A 16,581-nucleotide genomic window follows, 5' to 3' on the forward strand; every position below is an offset into this window, starting at 1 on the left:
CCTAAAGGGGGCCTATGAGATGGCTGGGGAGGGACTCTGTGTCAGGGCGTGTACTGACAGGACAAGGGCTAACAGCTTTGAACTGAGAGAGGGTAGATTTAGATTAGATATTCGGAAGAAATTCTTCCCTCAGAGGGCGGTGAGGCCCTGGCCCAGGCTGCCCCGAGGAGCTGTGGCTGCCCCATCCCTGGCAGTGCCCAAGGCCAGGCTGGATGGGGCTGGGGGCAGCCTGGGCTAGGGGCAGGGGGCCCTGCCCATGGCAGGGGGTTGGGACGGGGTGGGCTTTGGGGTCCCTTCATGCTTTGGATATGCTGAATTATTCATGCATCAGTGTGTAAACTGATGTTTTTCCTGAACACCGAAGTCTTAATTTAACTTGTTGCTCAGCTGAGACGTCCATGGGTTTTAAATTGGGTTTGTCTTTTAAGTCAGTCTGTCTAAAATTGTGTCCTGTAACTAGGAAAAAAAATGAGTGGTAGTGACTAACTTGCATATTAACTATCATCAGTAGCTTTTTTTCCCTAATTTTGACTTAATAAACTTCTCTTGTACTGTTGGGAGGTGTGTGTATGAATTTGTGGCCTGTGGTTACTGGACACTGGTTTGTGTGTGCAGTGCTCCAGTTGGTAGAAAGGGGCCAAAAGTGATACTGTGATTTACGCATGGAGTCTGTGATACGTGAGCAGCTTCCATAGCCCGGTCACAGTTACAGACCAAACCTTAAATATGTATTTAATTTATTACATTACAGGGTGTTGACAGCTGGGCCGGTTCTCAAAACCTGTATGGTTATCACTCAACTTCAGTGGTTGAGCTTGATGCAAGTAAAATCTGCAGATCCTCTGGAAGTTAGAACTTCTAGAGGATGCACAGCAGAGGTCCTCGAGCTTTGTCCTTATCTGTTCAAATTCTTCTCCCCGTGTTCATCTTGTGTTGTCACGTGTTCCAGTTACACTATCTGAAGTCTAAGCTCGTTTTAGGTTTTCCTGAGAATGATGGCCTAAGGAGAAAAAGGACGGCTTAAGTCTTTGAAAACACAAATGCTAGGAATAGACGTACAGTAGCTTCCTTTTAAGTAATTTATTTAGTTCCTGTGCTAGTTCATAAATTGATGCTGAAAGGTCAGTTTGGACATGAAAATTAAAAATTTTGAACAACAACAAAAAGGCAAAAAAACCCTACCCCAACCAACCAAACCCAACCACCAACAAAAAAAATCAAACCTGCAGCCAAAAAATAATTCATCCTGTGACTGTTTTCTAGAGGAAGCAAAAATAAAAGCATATTACAAAAATGACTAGTTTAGTGAGTGGAGAATGCTTTTCCTGTTACAAAACTGTGGTGTTAATCTATCAAAATTATTATTATTATTATTATTTAGAATATAGAGCTTGCTTTCATGTTGATGCTGACTCAGTCTCTTTGGAAAAACAAAGATGTGTCAGGTTGATACGGATTTGTAAAATAGTTGTGTTTGAAGTCATTTTTTTCTTTCACTTCTGTTAAATACGTTGTTTTCTTTGCTTGGTCCTTGCTGGGAAAGAATGGTTCAACAAGTTCCAGAAAACATAACTTTCCCAAATGAGGAAGAGAAGATACTGGAGCTCTGGAAAAATCTGAATTGTTTCCAGGAATGCCTAAAGCAATCAAAGAACAGACCTAGGTAAGAATCAACTAAAAGCTGTTTGTTGCAATGCAAGGTTGGCTTAGCTATAATTACTTTTTTTTTTTTTTGGCCGCAATTCTCTTTGGAGATAGCAATCTTGGCTAATGTTCTCATGTCAGTTATCATTTATATTTCAGTTTATGAAGAATCAACAGTATACTAGTAGTAGTAATAAAACAGTAGCTTCCTGCACGGTAAGTTTATAAAATAAATCTGTAGGTAAGAAAGGACAGCTCCCATGCCTGCCGGCTGTGGAGCAGCGTGCTGACGTTTTCAGTAGTAACCTTGGTAGAACTGGCAATCAGGACCTGAGGGAGTTGAGATAATGCCTTTATTTCCTCTGCCAACATAATACTTGTGTTGACTGCTAACAGCAGAGCGAGAAATTGATGTTGCCCTGGTAAGACACAGGAAGCATAAGCACACAGGTACAGTTACCCTGTTTGAAGATTTGATGCTGAAGTTTGATTTAATTAAGAATGTTGTCTTGTGTTACAGGTTTAACTTCTATGATGGCCCTCCATTTGCTACTGGGCTACCACACTATGGCCATATTCTTGCAGGAACCATTAAAGACATAGTAACCAGATTCGCTCATCAGAGTGGGTTTCATGTTGACAGAAGATTTGGATGGGATTGTCATGGCTTACCTGTGGTATGTGTAATAAATCTGCCTACAGATATGTCTGTTGGTTCCTCTTTCCATGGTGTTCCCTGCTCATCAGTCATGTTTATATTGCTCTTACGCCTGGCATGGTCGCTAAGAGAGAAATAGAAGTTCTTTGTCCAGTGTGTTGCTCTGGCCTTTGTGTTCTAGCTTCTGGTGTTTTCTGCTGATCATATGCCCTTCTTCAGGCACTCTGTTACTTGCTGTAATCATGTGTTTATTTGGTATGTATTTCAGAAACTTTTTTTTTTTCTTAAGATAGTAAAGACATATTCACACTGAGGCTATCCTTTAAAATGTCTGCTTATTTCAGGTGTAGTACTCATGAAAATTCAGAAGGATAGAGACCCTTCAGCCCATATAATGCATAGAACATTAACTAGAGAAATTATGTGAAAGCTTTTGACAGCAGTGTGATTTTTTTTTTCCTGTTTTTTTCTCAATGCTCCCAGGAATATGAGATTGACAAGACCTTAGGTATCAAAGGGCCAGAAGATGTGGCAAAGATGGGCATTGCAGAGTACAACAACCAGTGCAGAGGAATTGTGATGAGATACTCGAAGGAATGGGAGGTAAGTGAACGCTCAGTGTGTGTTCTGCTGTGTGTTCCTTAACAGGATGTAGAAATCTGGTATTTACTGGACCTCTCTTTACTGTGTTTTACGGTGTGGTGAAGCACACCAGAGGGAGCACTGACTTAAAGAGCAGGTGGTTTTTATGCTAGGTGGATCGGGTCATGATGTGGAGTCAAGAGTGTAACCTTGCAACATTTTGCAGACCAAAGAGGGGAGGCAGCCTCAGTGAGGAGGATTTCTGACTTTAGGTTTTGAAAGGGGTAGGTCCTCAGAATGTGGATGGCATACGAGAATCACGTAGTGGTCCCTTGGTATAAGAGACCCTTTGCAATGACTTCCTCTTCAGAGGTGGATGGAAAGAAGCAACTGCTCTTTGCTCTACAGATGTTATGGTGGGAGCCAACTTCTTAAAGAATTAAACATTACAAAGAGAAACTATACGAAGTTGTCTGGATTTCCAATGTGGTATTGTGATTGGTTTATTCAGAAAACTCGTTTGACTTCATCTGTGTAAGTTGTTCTGCTGGGGTGAACTTTATCCTTCTATTTGGTTACATGCATAAATCTCATGTCCTTAACTACTCTGTTTTTTACTGGTGATCCTGAAAGGGGAACATAAGAAAAACATTGTGCTTCAGATCAGGGGGACTGCTGTAATGTCAGGAGGTTATCTTAACGTAACCTGGAGCAGCTCAAAGTGTCTAACTAAATTGATACAAATTGTCTCTTCCTTTGTGTCTTCTCCTGTATGGAAAATTTAAAGTGAAGTCTGACTTGAATTGGTTTTCAAGTGGAGCAAATAAAAGCAATGCACATTGACATCTATTGGCTTTTCTGGTCCCCACTTCCCAGTGTTACTGCAAGAGTGTAGGAACAATTTCTATTTCTGGAACAGCAGAAGTTCTAGCATCTAATTTTTGGGTCAGAATTGGTGTGGGTAGATCCTCACTCTTCCAAGAGAGTCTTGGTCTAAACTTTTGCAATCCATGAAAACAGTGAAGGAGAGAGCATTGGTCTTTGTAGACTCTCTTTATGTTAGAGAGCTGTTCCAAGTAGTTGGGTTTGATATTTTCTTGGATGCATGGTTTTATTTGTAGCTCTTGATAATATTCGTTCTCTATATAGGACCTGGTACTTCTTATTTTTGTCCTTGTTATGTTTTTCTTTCTGTATATATGTTTACAATAGTTGTGAATGGGAAAGAGGAGGTATGCATGAAAACAGTTGTAGTGGGCCAGAATAAAGTATGTTTAACCCATTTGTATTTGCTACTAGTCTGGTATGTATGTGAAGTGATGACTTTTTTTCTTCGTGGCTTTCTGGAGCTAAGGCACAGCCCAGGTGCTTTTCCTGGCTGTGCCACTGTGACACACTGCCGCTGTGCCACAGTGACAGCAGGTGATAGCAAGTGCCTACAGATGAGGGGAAGAATGGATCAGACTTTTTCAGCTTGCAGCGAGAACAGGGCCTTTCTAGTTTGAAGAACTGTAGTTCCTTTATAAAATTTAGGCTTACAGTAAACCTTTATCTTCACCATCGCTTGTTTTCTTTACCAGGCAGAATAATCATTTTTTTTTCCTCATCATCCAGAGGCTCGTCTACCTCATTATGCTATATGCTCTCTAGTCCTGCTCTATTCCTTTTGGTTGAAATAGAAATTTCTTCGAGTATCGTTTGTCTCATGCCCTTGAGAGCATTTTTGAAGCTATGGCTACTGTCCAAAGAAACTACTATCATTGCTAAAATAGCTGCAACCTAAATTTGAGCAAGTGACTGGGTTAAAAGAACAGGGTTTATTCTTCCAAATAAACAGTCATTCATCCATACTTAAATTTCGTATTTCAATGATGTTAATGATTCTTGGTTGTTTTTAAAAAGAAAAATGGGTGGTGTTCTAGTTGATGTTATTTTTCTTATGTCACTATTAACTCTACATTCAGCAAGTGGTATTTTACAGTGCTGTTTAGTCTGAATTAACAGTAGTCTTCTTAACAGTAAATTGATTTTATATTTTGTTCTGTGTGTACAGTTGAACATGTATGTGTGCATATCAACACACAAACATGTATTTCAGATGATAACAATAAATGGTTTAATTTTTTTTTGTGATTGGCTGGTAATAAGTTAAAATATTTTGTGACAGTGTTAGGAAAGGAATTCCCAAAATTCCTCCAGGAAATAGTGTTTATTTTCTGTCTGGAACAGCTAAAAAAGGTAAAACATCGTGAAAAAGAAGTTCCTTGGATGCATGAGATCTTTGAGACCAAATATAATAGTCCAGCTTCTTGGGTCTTTGTAATGATCAACTGTAGGCTTTGGATCTTAATAGTGGAATGTCAGAGTGGCTTAAAAGTCAGAAAAAAGCATACGTATTTTAGGAACTCAGGTATGCTGTGAAAATATAGAAATGAGAGAAGTCGTTGGCTCTCATCGCTCTACTAGTTTGACATTCAGCGTGGCCTGCATGTAACAGTATCAGGAGAGGTGTTTCTGGGCTCCGTTATTTGCAGAGCTGACTGTTCAAAAGTTGCAAATTAGCAGGAAAGTACCCTGTCCCAGGTGGACTCCATAGCTACCTTACTACTCGTTAGTTTTCATATCCTGTGCCAGTGGGCGTGAGCACATCTGTCCTGAGACAGGGACTAGTGCCTGTCAATGTCGTGGTCTCTGGCAGCCCTTTCATAGCTTTGGGAAGTCAAGGAAGGCAGTTGGCCCTGAAAAAATTTTTGATAACTCCTTGTGACATACCAATTTCTTTCATCATTTCCTTGTCTTCTAATCACATCGTGTTTTGGTAAAACTGAAAGCTGACAGACTGTGTTCCAGGTTTCACTGTCTCTGGAACCAGCAGCTTTAAAAATGGAAAACAAGATCCCTGTAGTCAGTAGCAATTCTCAGGCATTTGAACCACAGCTGAACCTTGAAAATGCATCTCTGTTCCACCACCATTTCTATTTAGTAGTGTCAAACGTATTTGACTATTCTGTGGTCTTGAATCTAAACAATTAAGGTTTCATTCTTTGCTTGTCTTTGTTTAAATACACTGTTTTAAGCTATGTCAGGCTTAAACATTTCATAGAAGTGTTAAGTGATTTGCTGATACGGGACAAATGCTGCACTTCTAAAATCAAGCTTTTTACAGAATAAATAGTGGAAATATACTGTGATCTTTAACGTTAAGATGCCTTTTAATCTGATTTCTTAACAGTTCAATGTAACCAGACTAGGACGCTGGATTGATTTTGAAAATGACTATAAAACTCTTTATCCTGAGTTCATGGAGTCTGTGTGGTAAGTTAACTTGCATACCTTGCACATATGCTCTATGAATTTAAAATGTTAAGAAGGTTTCAGTTACTGTAAACAGTATTGATCCATATGTCACTAGAACTGTTTTGAAATGTGCCGAGTTCAGATAAACAGTGGGAAAAATACAGAAGGCGAAGGGGATGTGAAATCTCTTGATGCCTATTTGAGGGAATTAATTGAACTGCTTTTTCTTTGAGGATAGTAGGGATTTTCAAAATAAAGTAAGTATGGACAAAATAAGTATTTCAAAATAAGTATGAACAAGACTACTCTTATTCAACCCTGAAGTCTTATTACTCCATGTCAACCTCAAAGCAGTTCTGGTGACATATGGATCGATGTGTTCCTTGCTCCATTTAGGAAGTTCTCTCTACCTTCTTGATGTTCTTCACAGTGTTAACTTTAAACGCTGTTCAGTAAACCCCCTTCTTTAAGCTTGAACTTAGAGGCTTGGAATCTGCTGTTATCATGTTCTTGGCAGTGTAATTTGACAGCTGTCTGGGACTCCTGTTGCAGAGCTAACTTCAGGAATTTTGGCAACATTTTCAGAATGACTGTTGGAATTCTAAAAGACAAGATGACCTTTGAGGTTGAGGAAAAACAACTGAGCTGATTCAGTGGAAAACTGGCAACAATGAGTACTTCAGGTGATAGAGTTACAAGGTGAATTACAGGGAAAGGTTTGGCAGAGCGTATGCTGACAAAAAGCCATTGAAAAGTAAATATATGTATAGTAAAGTATTATTGATGTTCTTTGGTTTTACTAATAACCTTTCTTTATAGAGCTGTGTAGTTGGTTTCTTATGTAATTAAATGGTTTGTATAGGTATGATAAAGGATTGATAAAACCTCCAGATGTCTCTGGAACCATTGCAGAGGCCTGAAGTACCAGTGAGTTTTTGATGAGCATTGCAGGGATAATAGGAAGGAAGTAGATGTATAACTAGTTTAGCTGAAGAAACCCTGCTTAATGATAAAGCTAAGACTGACAAGAAAGCCAAGGCTGGCAAGAAACCTACCTCTTGTAAAATTATTTGGATCCAGACTTTGCATCTGAAATCTATGTGATATGAGAGATTTCAGGAAGCATGTATGCAGACAACCTTCTAATTCTGTGTTTTTTGCTTCCCGGTGCTACTATTTTTCTGCGTAATCATGTTGCAAAATATGCTTTTAAAAGGCTGTTTTAGAAAATAGGATTGTCTACAAAGTCTAGGTCTTGAAGGGACATACTACAATACCATTGCCAACCTGCTTGCACAGAACAGGAGGTGGAACCACTGGTGTTCACACAGAGTGGATGGAGGAGGGAAATGAAAAAGGAGTGCAGGAAGCCTGCCCCAAGGCTAAGGGAGGTAAACTTAGAGAGCACTCTAGTTACAGTAGTGCTTTTGACAACATCATGTAAATTTTTCTAAAGGAAGTCAGGTGGTTACCAACGCAATCAGCGAACTGAAAATCTGTGTCATTCAAGATGCATTTTGTCTATTAGGATTATTCATTTGAATGGTAGATTCAAGTGTACTTCTTAAAACTGATCTGTTTTAATGAGTTTTTTCGTTAAAAAGATTTTAAAAAGTTGTAATATTTTAGTGCCTGGATAACTATGGAACGGAAGCTGCAGATTAATTTCTGCACTGACTGAAATCTGGTGACCGTATTGACCCGTCCAGTGTTTTTCTTGCTATGTTCTGCCTGTGGAAGTAGAATGCTGCTCTTAGACACAGAAAAAAAACATTGATAATAACAGCAGTAAGCATGGCAACCATGGATTTTTGAGGTTAAAATATGGTAAGGATTTTGTCTTCAGGCTTTCAATCAGTTAAACCTATATGGTTAAGTTAATTTTTTGGTTCTAACTCTTCCTGGGGCTGGCCATTCTAGAGTGGGCTCAAGTACAACTTCTGTTGTTCTGTGAAATGTGATGGGTTTGTGTAATATTTGTACAGCTCATAAGACAGATGCGGTGAAATTGAGAGCAACTTGATATGACCTTAAATTTTTTACTGACCTCAGATTGGTCTGAAAAGTGTATGAGCTTTGAAGAAAGAACGGTAACTTCTAAACTTTTTGTTTCTGCTACTGGCTTGTTACGTGGTTTTCAGGCTTGCAGATAGTTTGCATCTCAAGAACAGTTTTCTCTGGCCATTGAAGAGGAAAAACTCTGAAGTGTCAAGGAGAGGAGGGGACAGCTCAGTGGTCAGAACTGAAGCACGTTCCTGATCTGATGATTTGCAATGTTTTTTTGACATTTGTGCGTGTAGGTTTTGTTAATCAGCTTTATATTTCCATGTAGTGGCTAAAATTACCCTTTGCAGTTTGAACATAAATCAGTTTTAAAAACAGTTGAAAGCTTCGTGTTTGTTTCTGAAAGACTTGCTTGTACAGTGCAAAACCACACAGTGCTCATGTCACACTGGTGACAGTAACATTTGCTATCTGCTTTTGTGTTCTAAGATGTTCTTTAGCCCTTTTTGCAATATTACTAGCAAGTGGGTGAGAGGAAAAAAGAAAAAATCATTCCTAGTTACAACAGAAAATGAGTACTTTACGTGATTGAGATAATGGTTATGCTGTATACTGTGAAAACGCAGCACAGGGCTCCTGTCAGTGGCAGGGCTTTTTGTCTCCCCCTCCTCTACCTGAACCATCTCAGTTGCTGCAGTTTGTTTCCCCTTTAGGGTTGTTATTTAGAAAGGACCTCAGATTTCTTCCTTGACAGAAGTGGCCTTTGGCCTCGCTCCCCTTCGATGTTCTGTAATAGTGTCAGGCTTGGGATGACCCTGTCCTGCTTCTAGGCTACAGCTGAAGAGGTTGTAGGTTGCTCTCGAAACTGGAACCTTTGCCTTGGGTTGCCTGGCTGTTGTACCACTGCTCGCTATGTGTAGCGTTGCTTTCCTTTTGGCTTGAGGTTTTTTCATACTGTTGAGCCGTGTTACTAAATGTCATTGTCCAGCTGCCCTTGTTGTAAGGACGAATGTAACTGGAATGTCGTGGCCTTGTTTTTTTCCCACTCTTGTGTAAGTCATACAAGTTGTTTTCTGACTTTATTTTTTTCTGCATGGGGAACTCATCCAGCACTAAAACAGAATGACTTCAAAACAACAGATCTATGGGTCCTCATAGGAACCACTGCTGTATTTTGTGTATTGCATGACATTTCAGTGATTCGCTACAGGGATAGTGTTCACAAGGAAGAAGTCTGCTTTGTACGTTTTTCTAGTAGGTATCTGCGTACATTCCTTTCGTGTCTGGGGCTGCAGATGTTCGGGTCAGCATCTGCCCGGCCACGCAGCATGCATGCTGGAGGGCTCGAATGGGGAAACCCAACCGCCCAGGAATCCTGGAAGAGATCATGGACTGGCCGGAGGGCAGGGATTTCGCAGTGCTGACAGAAGAGGTAACCCACGCTGAAGAAGCACCACCATACAATGAGTTGCCAGAAGACAGAAAGCAGTATGTGTTGTTCACTGACGGATCCTGCCGTGTGGTAGGGGGCCATCGGAAGTGGAAAGCTGCTGTGTGGAGTCCCATACGACAAGTTGTGGAGGCCATGGAAGGGGAAGGTGAGTCGAGTCAGTATGCAGAAATGAAAGCTATACAACTGGCCCTAGAGATTGCTGAAAGAGGAAAATGGCCAGTACTGTATCTCTACACTGACCCATGGATGGTGGCAAATGCTCTGTGGGGGTGGCTGCGGCAATGGAAACAGAACAACTGGCAGCGCAGAGGTAAACCTATCTGGGCTGCTACCCTGTGGCAAGATAGTGCTGCCCGGGTAGAAAACCTGGCTGTAAAGGTACGTCATGTAGATGCTCACATGCCTAAGAATCGTGCCACCGAAGAACGTCAGAACAACGAAGAAGTGGATCGAGCTTCGAAAATTGAAGTAGCCCAGGGGAGTACATACCGACAGTCCTTCCGGAAGAATGATAAGAAATTGGAAAAATAATTGGCCTTTTGGAAAGGCCCCTTTTGCGTCTCCTGCACCCAAGCTACTCTGACTACTACCTGTTACTGTTACTAAGAGCACAGTCCAAACGCTTCTTAAACTCTGACAGGCTTTGTGTCACGACTACGTCCTTGGGGAGCCTGTTCCAGTGCGCGACAACCCTCTCGGTGAAGAACCTCTTCCTGATATCCAGCATAAACCTCCCCTGCCACAGCTTGACACCGCTCCCTCGGGTCCTGTCGCTGGTCGCTAAAGGGAAGAGATCGGCGCCTGCCCCTCCGCTCCCCCTCGTGAGGAAGCTGTAGGCCGCGATGAGGTCTCCCCTCAGCCTTTTCTTTTCCAGGCTGAACAGGTCAAGTGACCTCAGCCGCTCCTCGTACGTCTTCCCCTCTAGGCCCTTCACCATCTTCGTTGTCCTTCTCTGGCCACTCTCCAACAGTTTCACATCCTTTTTGTACTGTGGTGCCCAGAACCGTACACAGTACTCGAGGGGAGGCCGCACCAACACAGAGTAGCGTTGCAGCGCTGTGATCACCCACGTGTGCCACTGGGACGGAGCATGTCCAGAGTGCATTCAGCAGCCTGCTGTTCACTATCCGTTGTGAAAAAGGAGAGAAAAGTAAGCTTCAGGAGTCAGGAGGTAAACTCACACCATTCATTTCAAGTACAAGCAAAAAATTGATAACTACAGGAAAACAACCTTCCAGGTTGCAGATCAGCACGGGGGAAGACAGCTTCAGGAAGCCATTTACCTTCTCACTGTCTTCACTGACGGCCCTAGACACCAGCATTACGGAGCGCATCTCCGCAACAGGGGGCTCCTTCCAGTTTGAGCTGCTCTCCAATGCAAGTGGGAGGCTGTACAGTCGTCCCCTCGCGTGAAACTACGTACTCAGGAACGCTGCTCTGCTACTTCCAGATAAAGTTACTTGAAAAGCTGGATGTGAGGACCCAATTTCATTTCCAAGGGAAATAAAAATAAAAATAATAATACCACCACTGCACTTCCTGATGTCCTGCTTGTACCTGGAACGTTCTCTGTAGCTACTACATCTCTTCACTGTGCTGGAGAAGATGCGGGGACAGAGAGGCTCGCAGACACAGCTCATCTAGGCTAACTCACAGCCTCCTTAAGGCTGTATGCCTCGCAGTAGCTTTCCTTGTGCAAAACAATCCCTGGTGCCCCACAAAGCAGCTTGCCTTACTTGTGGGTGCCACGGAGCCCTCAAATACCAGCCTTGCGGTCTCACAAGCAGGATTGTGCCGGGTTGGCCGGTGCAAGAGCAAACGGACTGCCCAGCAGTATCATCATTTCCGAGGAAAGCATTAATCCGAGAACCCGAGAGGCCGTCTGCCCTGGAAGAGGAACTCCCAGAGTCCGATGGGACAAAGACAGGCAACACCACGTCCTCCAGCACCACACGGCTGGAGAAAGGGCACCGCGACATGAGTTTCTGGCGGAGTCCTTCGTTCTGCAGGAAAGGCCCTCCCAAAATCTCGCCTCGGCTCAGGGATTCACTCGCTTTCTGCCCCACCACGCCTCTCTCAGCACGGCCACTGCCACTGGAGGCAGTCGATCTCAAGCGAGGCGAGGGGCGCTCACCCCGCTCCACAGCGGTCCTGCTTGTGCGAGGCGTGTACAGCCCGTACCTGCGACCTTGGACTTCTCCGGCTCAGTGCTCAGCCTGTAGTTCTTCCTTGAGAGAGCAGGCCCAGCACCTCGCGACGTCATTCTTCACAGGCACCGGTGCCAGAGCGGGCATAAGACAGGCAGACGCCTCGACCCAAACCTGCTGGGGAGGATGCTGCCGTTAAACTTGTCCCTTTCTTGCAGGCTCACGAGCGTGGCCTGAGCAACCCGGATAAGCCGAAGCCGAGTCCTTGCGCTAACGGCAAGGCCATACAAGAGCCCAAAGCCGGCTGCCAGCCCTGCTCTCACCTGTCCCACCTCTTGCCAGCCCCGACCTCCTCTCCAGCGCTGCAGTGCTGTGATCACCCACGTGTGCCACTGGGAAAGAGCGTGTCCAGAGTGCTCGTCCCCGCTGCCATGGGCTCCCCTGCAAAGCAAGCAGCCTGGGGGAAGATGGGCGAGGGGAGCGGGGAGAGGCTGGCTCAGAACTGTATTGGGCTTGGGGGCTGGGGATTAGGGCCAGCACTTGGGGCTAGCGCATGCCTGGTTCTGCAGCGTGTTCTGGGCTGGCTGTAGGGATTTGGGGCTGGACGTTGTAATCATGATCGGGTTGTCCTCTGCTCTGGTCCAGGGTGGCTGGAGCCGCTGCTGCTCTTGGGCACTATGGAGCTGTGGGGCATCCCCACTCCTGTCAGTCTGAGGGTGCTGGAGCTGCTGCTCTCGGGTACCAGGGAGCCAAGGAGGGCCCCAGTCCTGCCTGGCTGGCGGTGCTGGGGCTGGTGCTGCCCGACGGTGGGGAGCCTCAGGAGGACCCCGGTGCCGCCTGGCTGCTTGCACTGTTGGTGCTGCATTCGGCAGCTAGGTAACAAATCGTCTTGTTGCTATTGCTTACATCACCCTCGGGGATTAGATGCCCACATCGGTGGCGAGCAGAACCTGTGCTTGAAACATCTTGGTATCTACCTTATTTTGTCATACCACTCCCCATTATTCCAAATTGTCAACAGCAGCCTTGCGAAGCCCATGCATGTGATAAGGCGCCGTGGTGCGTTATGATGCCCAAGTTCAACGTGGGTGGGGAGGGCAAGGAATTGTAACCGCGTGCAATTGTGGTTGTGCAACAATCACACCTAAGCATGGTTTTCACTTGGATGTGGGAGATGCAAGCTTGTATCGTACTGATTCTGACCTGAAAACTCATGGGCCTGCGCTAATGAATGCGCAGTTAGAAAGAGGGGTGTTTTAATGGAGAGAAACAGAGGGGTGTTTTAATGGAGTGCAACTTTGGAATCTCACAGGGAAAGTTCATACTACAATTCGTCAAAGACACTTTAACTTCGCGGCTCCTAACTCTACGTGCCATAGTCTACAGGGTGACGGTTGGCTAATAACTGGGACATGTGCAGCCCAAACGACATGTCTGGCTGTGTAGATCGTAACCCCTTCTGGACAATGTGATTAAGCCAAACGTGCTTACTGGAATTGCGTTGCTTTCCTAATCAATCTAATGGGGGGGAGGGAAGGAAGCAGGGAGACACGGCTTAGTCGTGCGAGTGAGGCTGAAGCCGACGCGCGTGTGATCTCTCAGCACAGATGGGATTGGCAGCAAGCTTTATTGTGATGGCGGCTGGGGACTGGAGCCAGGACGTGGGGCTGGAGCACGGCTGCTCCCGTGGCGTTGTTCAGGCCGGCCGTAGGGATTTGGGGCCCGATGTTGTAACCGGGAGCGGCTTCGCATCCGGACTGGCCCGGCGTGGCTGGAGCGGCTGCTGCGTTCAGGCACCGGGGAATCGCTGGAGGACCCCAATGCCGTTTCGCTTTCAAAGCTGCTGCTGCTGCTGCCCTGAGCACTGGGGGTTGTAGCACGTCTGCTCCCACGCCGTCTTTGGGTCTGCCTCTGGGTATTTGGGGCCTGATGTTGTAACGGGGAGCGGCTTCTTGTCCGGGCCGTCCCCTGCTGGCTGGAGCGTCGTCTCTGCCTAGGCCCTGGGGATCCACCGGGGGACCCCGATGCCGCCCCCCTGGCAGATCTGGTGCTGCTGCTGCTCCCAGCACCGTTTTCTGGTGCGTGGCTGCTCCTGCGTCGTCTTCGGGGCCGGCTCTGGGCATCTGGGGCTGGACGTTCCAGCGGTGAGCGGCTTCTTGACTGGGGTCGCCCCCGCTGGCCGGCGGGGAGTCTGCCTTCGGGCACCAAGGAGTGACTGGAGGTTCCTGGTGCCCTCCGACTGGCCAAGCTGGGGGTGCTGCTCCCAGCGCTGGGTTCTGCAGCACGGCTGCTCCTGCGGCATCTTCTGGGACTGTGCCAGGTGTCTTGGGCCTGATGTACAGGCTGGCAGATTGTCCCCTGTTCTGTCCCTGGCCTTCTCCTCTCAGTCTCCTGGGAACTGTGGGATGGCCCCGGTGCTGCCTGGCTGCTGGTGCTGCTGAGGCTGCTCCTTTCGGGTGCTGGGGAGCCACGGGAGGGCCCCAGAACCTCTGGACTGGAGGTGCTGGGGCCGGCGAGCCCCAGATTGCTACTGGAGGCTGTAAGGGGAGACAGGAAGGTGAGTGGGATGGACTTCCAGACCCACGGCAGTAGAGGCTCTGACCCGTCCAGGGTCAGAGAGACTCTGGCAAGACTGCCCTGAGCTCCTGCAGCCAGGCCTGGCCTGGCCACAGCCCAGCAGCATGAGGCCTTTGCCACTTACCAGTGCCCACGCCAGCGCAGCTGTCGCACTCCCAGGTGCCTGTGCTGTTGGTCAAGTTGGAGCAGCGCCGGTGGGTGCCTTCGGCAGCACAGGAGCGGCACAGGAGCAGCTGCCAGGGCCTGGGGAAGCAAAGAGTTGTGGGTGTGAGGACAAAGTGTCTGAGCCAGGGAGTGGCTGGCACATCCCTTGTGCTCTGTCCTGGCTCCCCCAGCATGTGCTGAGGCTGAGGACGTGGGCAGAGCCCCAGATGGCTGCTGAGGCAACTCACCCCTGTCCCTCCGCCTGCTCCCTGCCTTGTGGGTAAAGGCATTCGCTGACATCACAGCGCTGGTGCCTCTCTTGCAGCGATGCAAAGGCGTTGCCGTCCTCCCAGGTTGGTCCTCTGCAAGAGAAGGGAGGGAAATTGTCCAGTCCCTGGCCATGCGCAGCGCTTGTGCCCTCGTGTCTAGAGAGCAGGGCAGAGGGACACCAACCTGACTGGGATTCGGATCCCCATGATGGACATTTCGGAACGGAACTCCACCTGGTTTCTGCAGATGGGGCACTGGAAGTAGAGAATGCCTGCACTCACAGCTTGTCCCTGCAGAAGAAACACATGCGGTGAGAGGTGAGCGGGCCCTGGTGCTGCTGAGCACCTGCCGTGCGCGCAGGGTGAGGGGAGGGCTCCTACCTGGATGCAGCCCCGGTGGAACCAGGCGTGACTGCAGGCTGGGCACACCATGGTGTGGTAGGACTTGCTGTCCCCCACAGGGTCCATGCAGATGATGCAGATGGTGTCCTGCTCCGGAGCTGCCTGCACTGCCTGCTGAGGGCGGTGCTCCCAGCAGAAGGACCTGGCGGGGAGAGGGAAGGGAAGGGCAAGGTGAGAAGTGCTGGGCCTGCCGCGGTTGTGGCGAGGAGGGCAGAGGAACGTGAAGGAGCCCCAGGCCCATCCAGGCTCTGGCGCTGCCTCCGGCTCTGCCAGGCTGCTGGGAAGCACCAGCGTGGGGTCCTCTCTTGCTTGGCTGCTGCTGGCAGCCCTTACCTGTACTGCCCAAAGAACTGGGTGACGCATTCTCCCTCCGAGGCGCAGGGGAGATGGAAGCTGCGTTCACAGCCTGTCTCCGTGCAGGTGATGGTGGCCCCTCGCTCGCCACAAACGAAGCATTGCTGAAAAGAACACAGCAGCCCCATTAGCACCAGGCTCGATGCCGCCACCGCTGGCCCCACACCCCTGGGCAGGGCAGGGCACAGGGCGCGGGCGCTGCTGGGTCACGCTCTGCAGACCCCCCCTGGCGGACAAGGCTCGTCTGCCAGAGCAGCAGTTTGTCCCGGAGCAGGTTGGAAAGGCTGGGATTGCTGCCTTGGGGTCCAGGCTAAGCTCGCGGGAGCATCTCCTGGCCCAAACCTCCCTGTTCCCATCAGGTCCTCACCTTCTGGGATGCCCGCTTGATTGTGTGCTGTATATCCTTCAGTAAAAATCCCAAAATTCCGACGCGTAGTGATCGAAGCTGATAAAGGCCATTCGCAAGAGACTATAGAATGGAAAAAAGCAGGATCTCGTTAGGGGTCATAGTTGAAGGGACCGTCCCTGGTGGGATGCTGACGGGAACCCTGGGGGAACTCACCAGGCAAAACGTGTGGGCACAGAGTCCATTCCTTTTGTGTATGGGGCCGCAGATGTTCGGGTCAGCATCTGCCCGGCCACACAGCATGCATGCTGGAGGGGAGAGAGCAAATGGCACAGCCATTGAGCACCTTTGCGGGGCCAGGTGTCCCTGAGGGACTGTCCCCAAGGGCCTGTTCTGTCCCTGCCATGCTGGCTGATGGGCAGGGCCAGAGGCTGTGGAGGGGAAGGAGGCACAGCAGGCACAAGGGTCCCAGCAGGCACCCACAGCCCGACCTGGGCCCCCCCTGCCAAGGAGCAGAGGGGCCCTGCCCCGGGGTGGTTGGGGAGCCCCTGCCTGCCCCTGCCTCCCCTCTCGGCCACAGGCAGCCCTCCCAGCCCCTCCCCGCCCTCCTGTGGGACGGGATACTTTTCTCTCACCTTGCTCCCTCGAGTCGGGAGCCTTCCGCTTCATTTCAGACATGGTGCACTTGGACAGCGAGCACTTGG

The 16,581-nt window shown here is 47.9% G+C and overlaps 1 protein-coding gene and 1 non-coding gene across 6 annotated transcripts in view; both read left to right on the forward strand.

Annotated features, from left to right (window-relative positions):
• IARS1 (isoleucyl-tRNA synthetase 1) overlaps positions 1 to 16,581 on the forward strand; it is a 133,217-nt gene that overhangs the window by 3,177 nt on the left and 113,459 nt on the right. For all 5 annotated transcript variants that reach the window (XM_067003042.1, XM_067003044.1, XM_067003040.1 and 2 more), the window contains exons 3-6: positions 1,544 to 1,663; positions 2,165 to 2,321; positions 2,786 to 2,905; positions 6,117 to 6,199. In XM_067003042.1, the coding sequence (XP_066859143.1) occupies positions 1,545 to 1,663; positions 2,165 to 2,321; positions 2,786 to 2,905; positions 6,117 to 6,199 (479 nt within the window). In that variant the 5' untranslated portion in view covers position 1,544. The remainder of the gene's footprint in view (positions 1 to 1,543; positions 1,664 to 2,164; positions 2,322 to 2,785; positions 2,906 to 6,116; positions 6,200 to 16,581) is intronic.
• Positions 580 to 714, forward strand: LOC125181125 (small nucleolar RNA SNORA84). Its single transcript, XR_007160166.1, has one exon. It is a non-coding gene; the product is annotated as a small nucleolar RNA SNORA84 (small nucleolar RNA).

Source organism: Anser cygnoides, chromosome 10, assembly GCF_040182565.1.
Source record: "Anser cygnoides isolate HZ-2024a breed goose chromosome 10, Taihu_goose_T2T_genome, whole genome shotgun sequence".
NCBI lineage: Eukaryota > Metazoa > Chordata > Aves > Anseriformes > Anatidae > Anser > Anser cygnoides.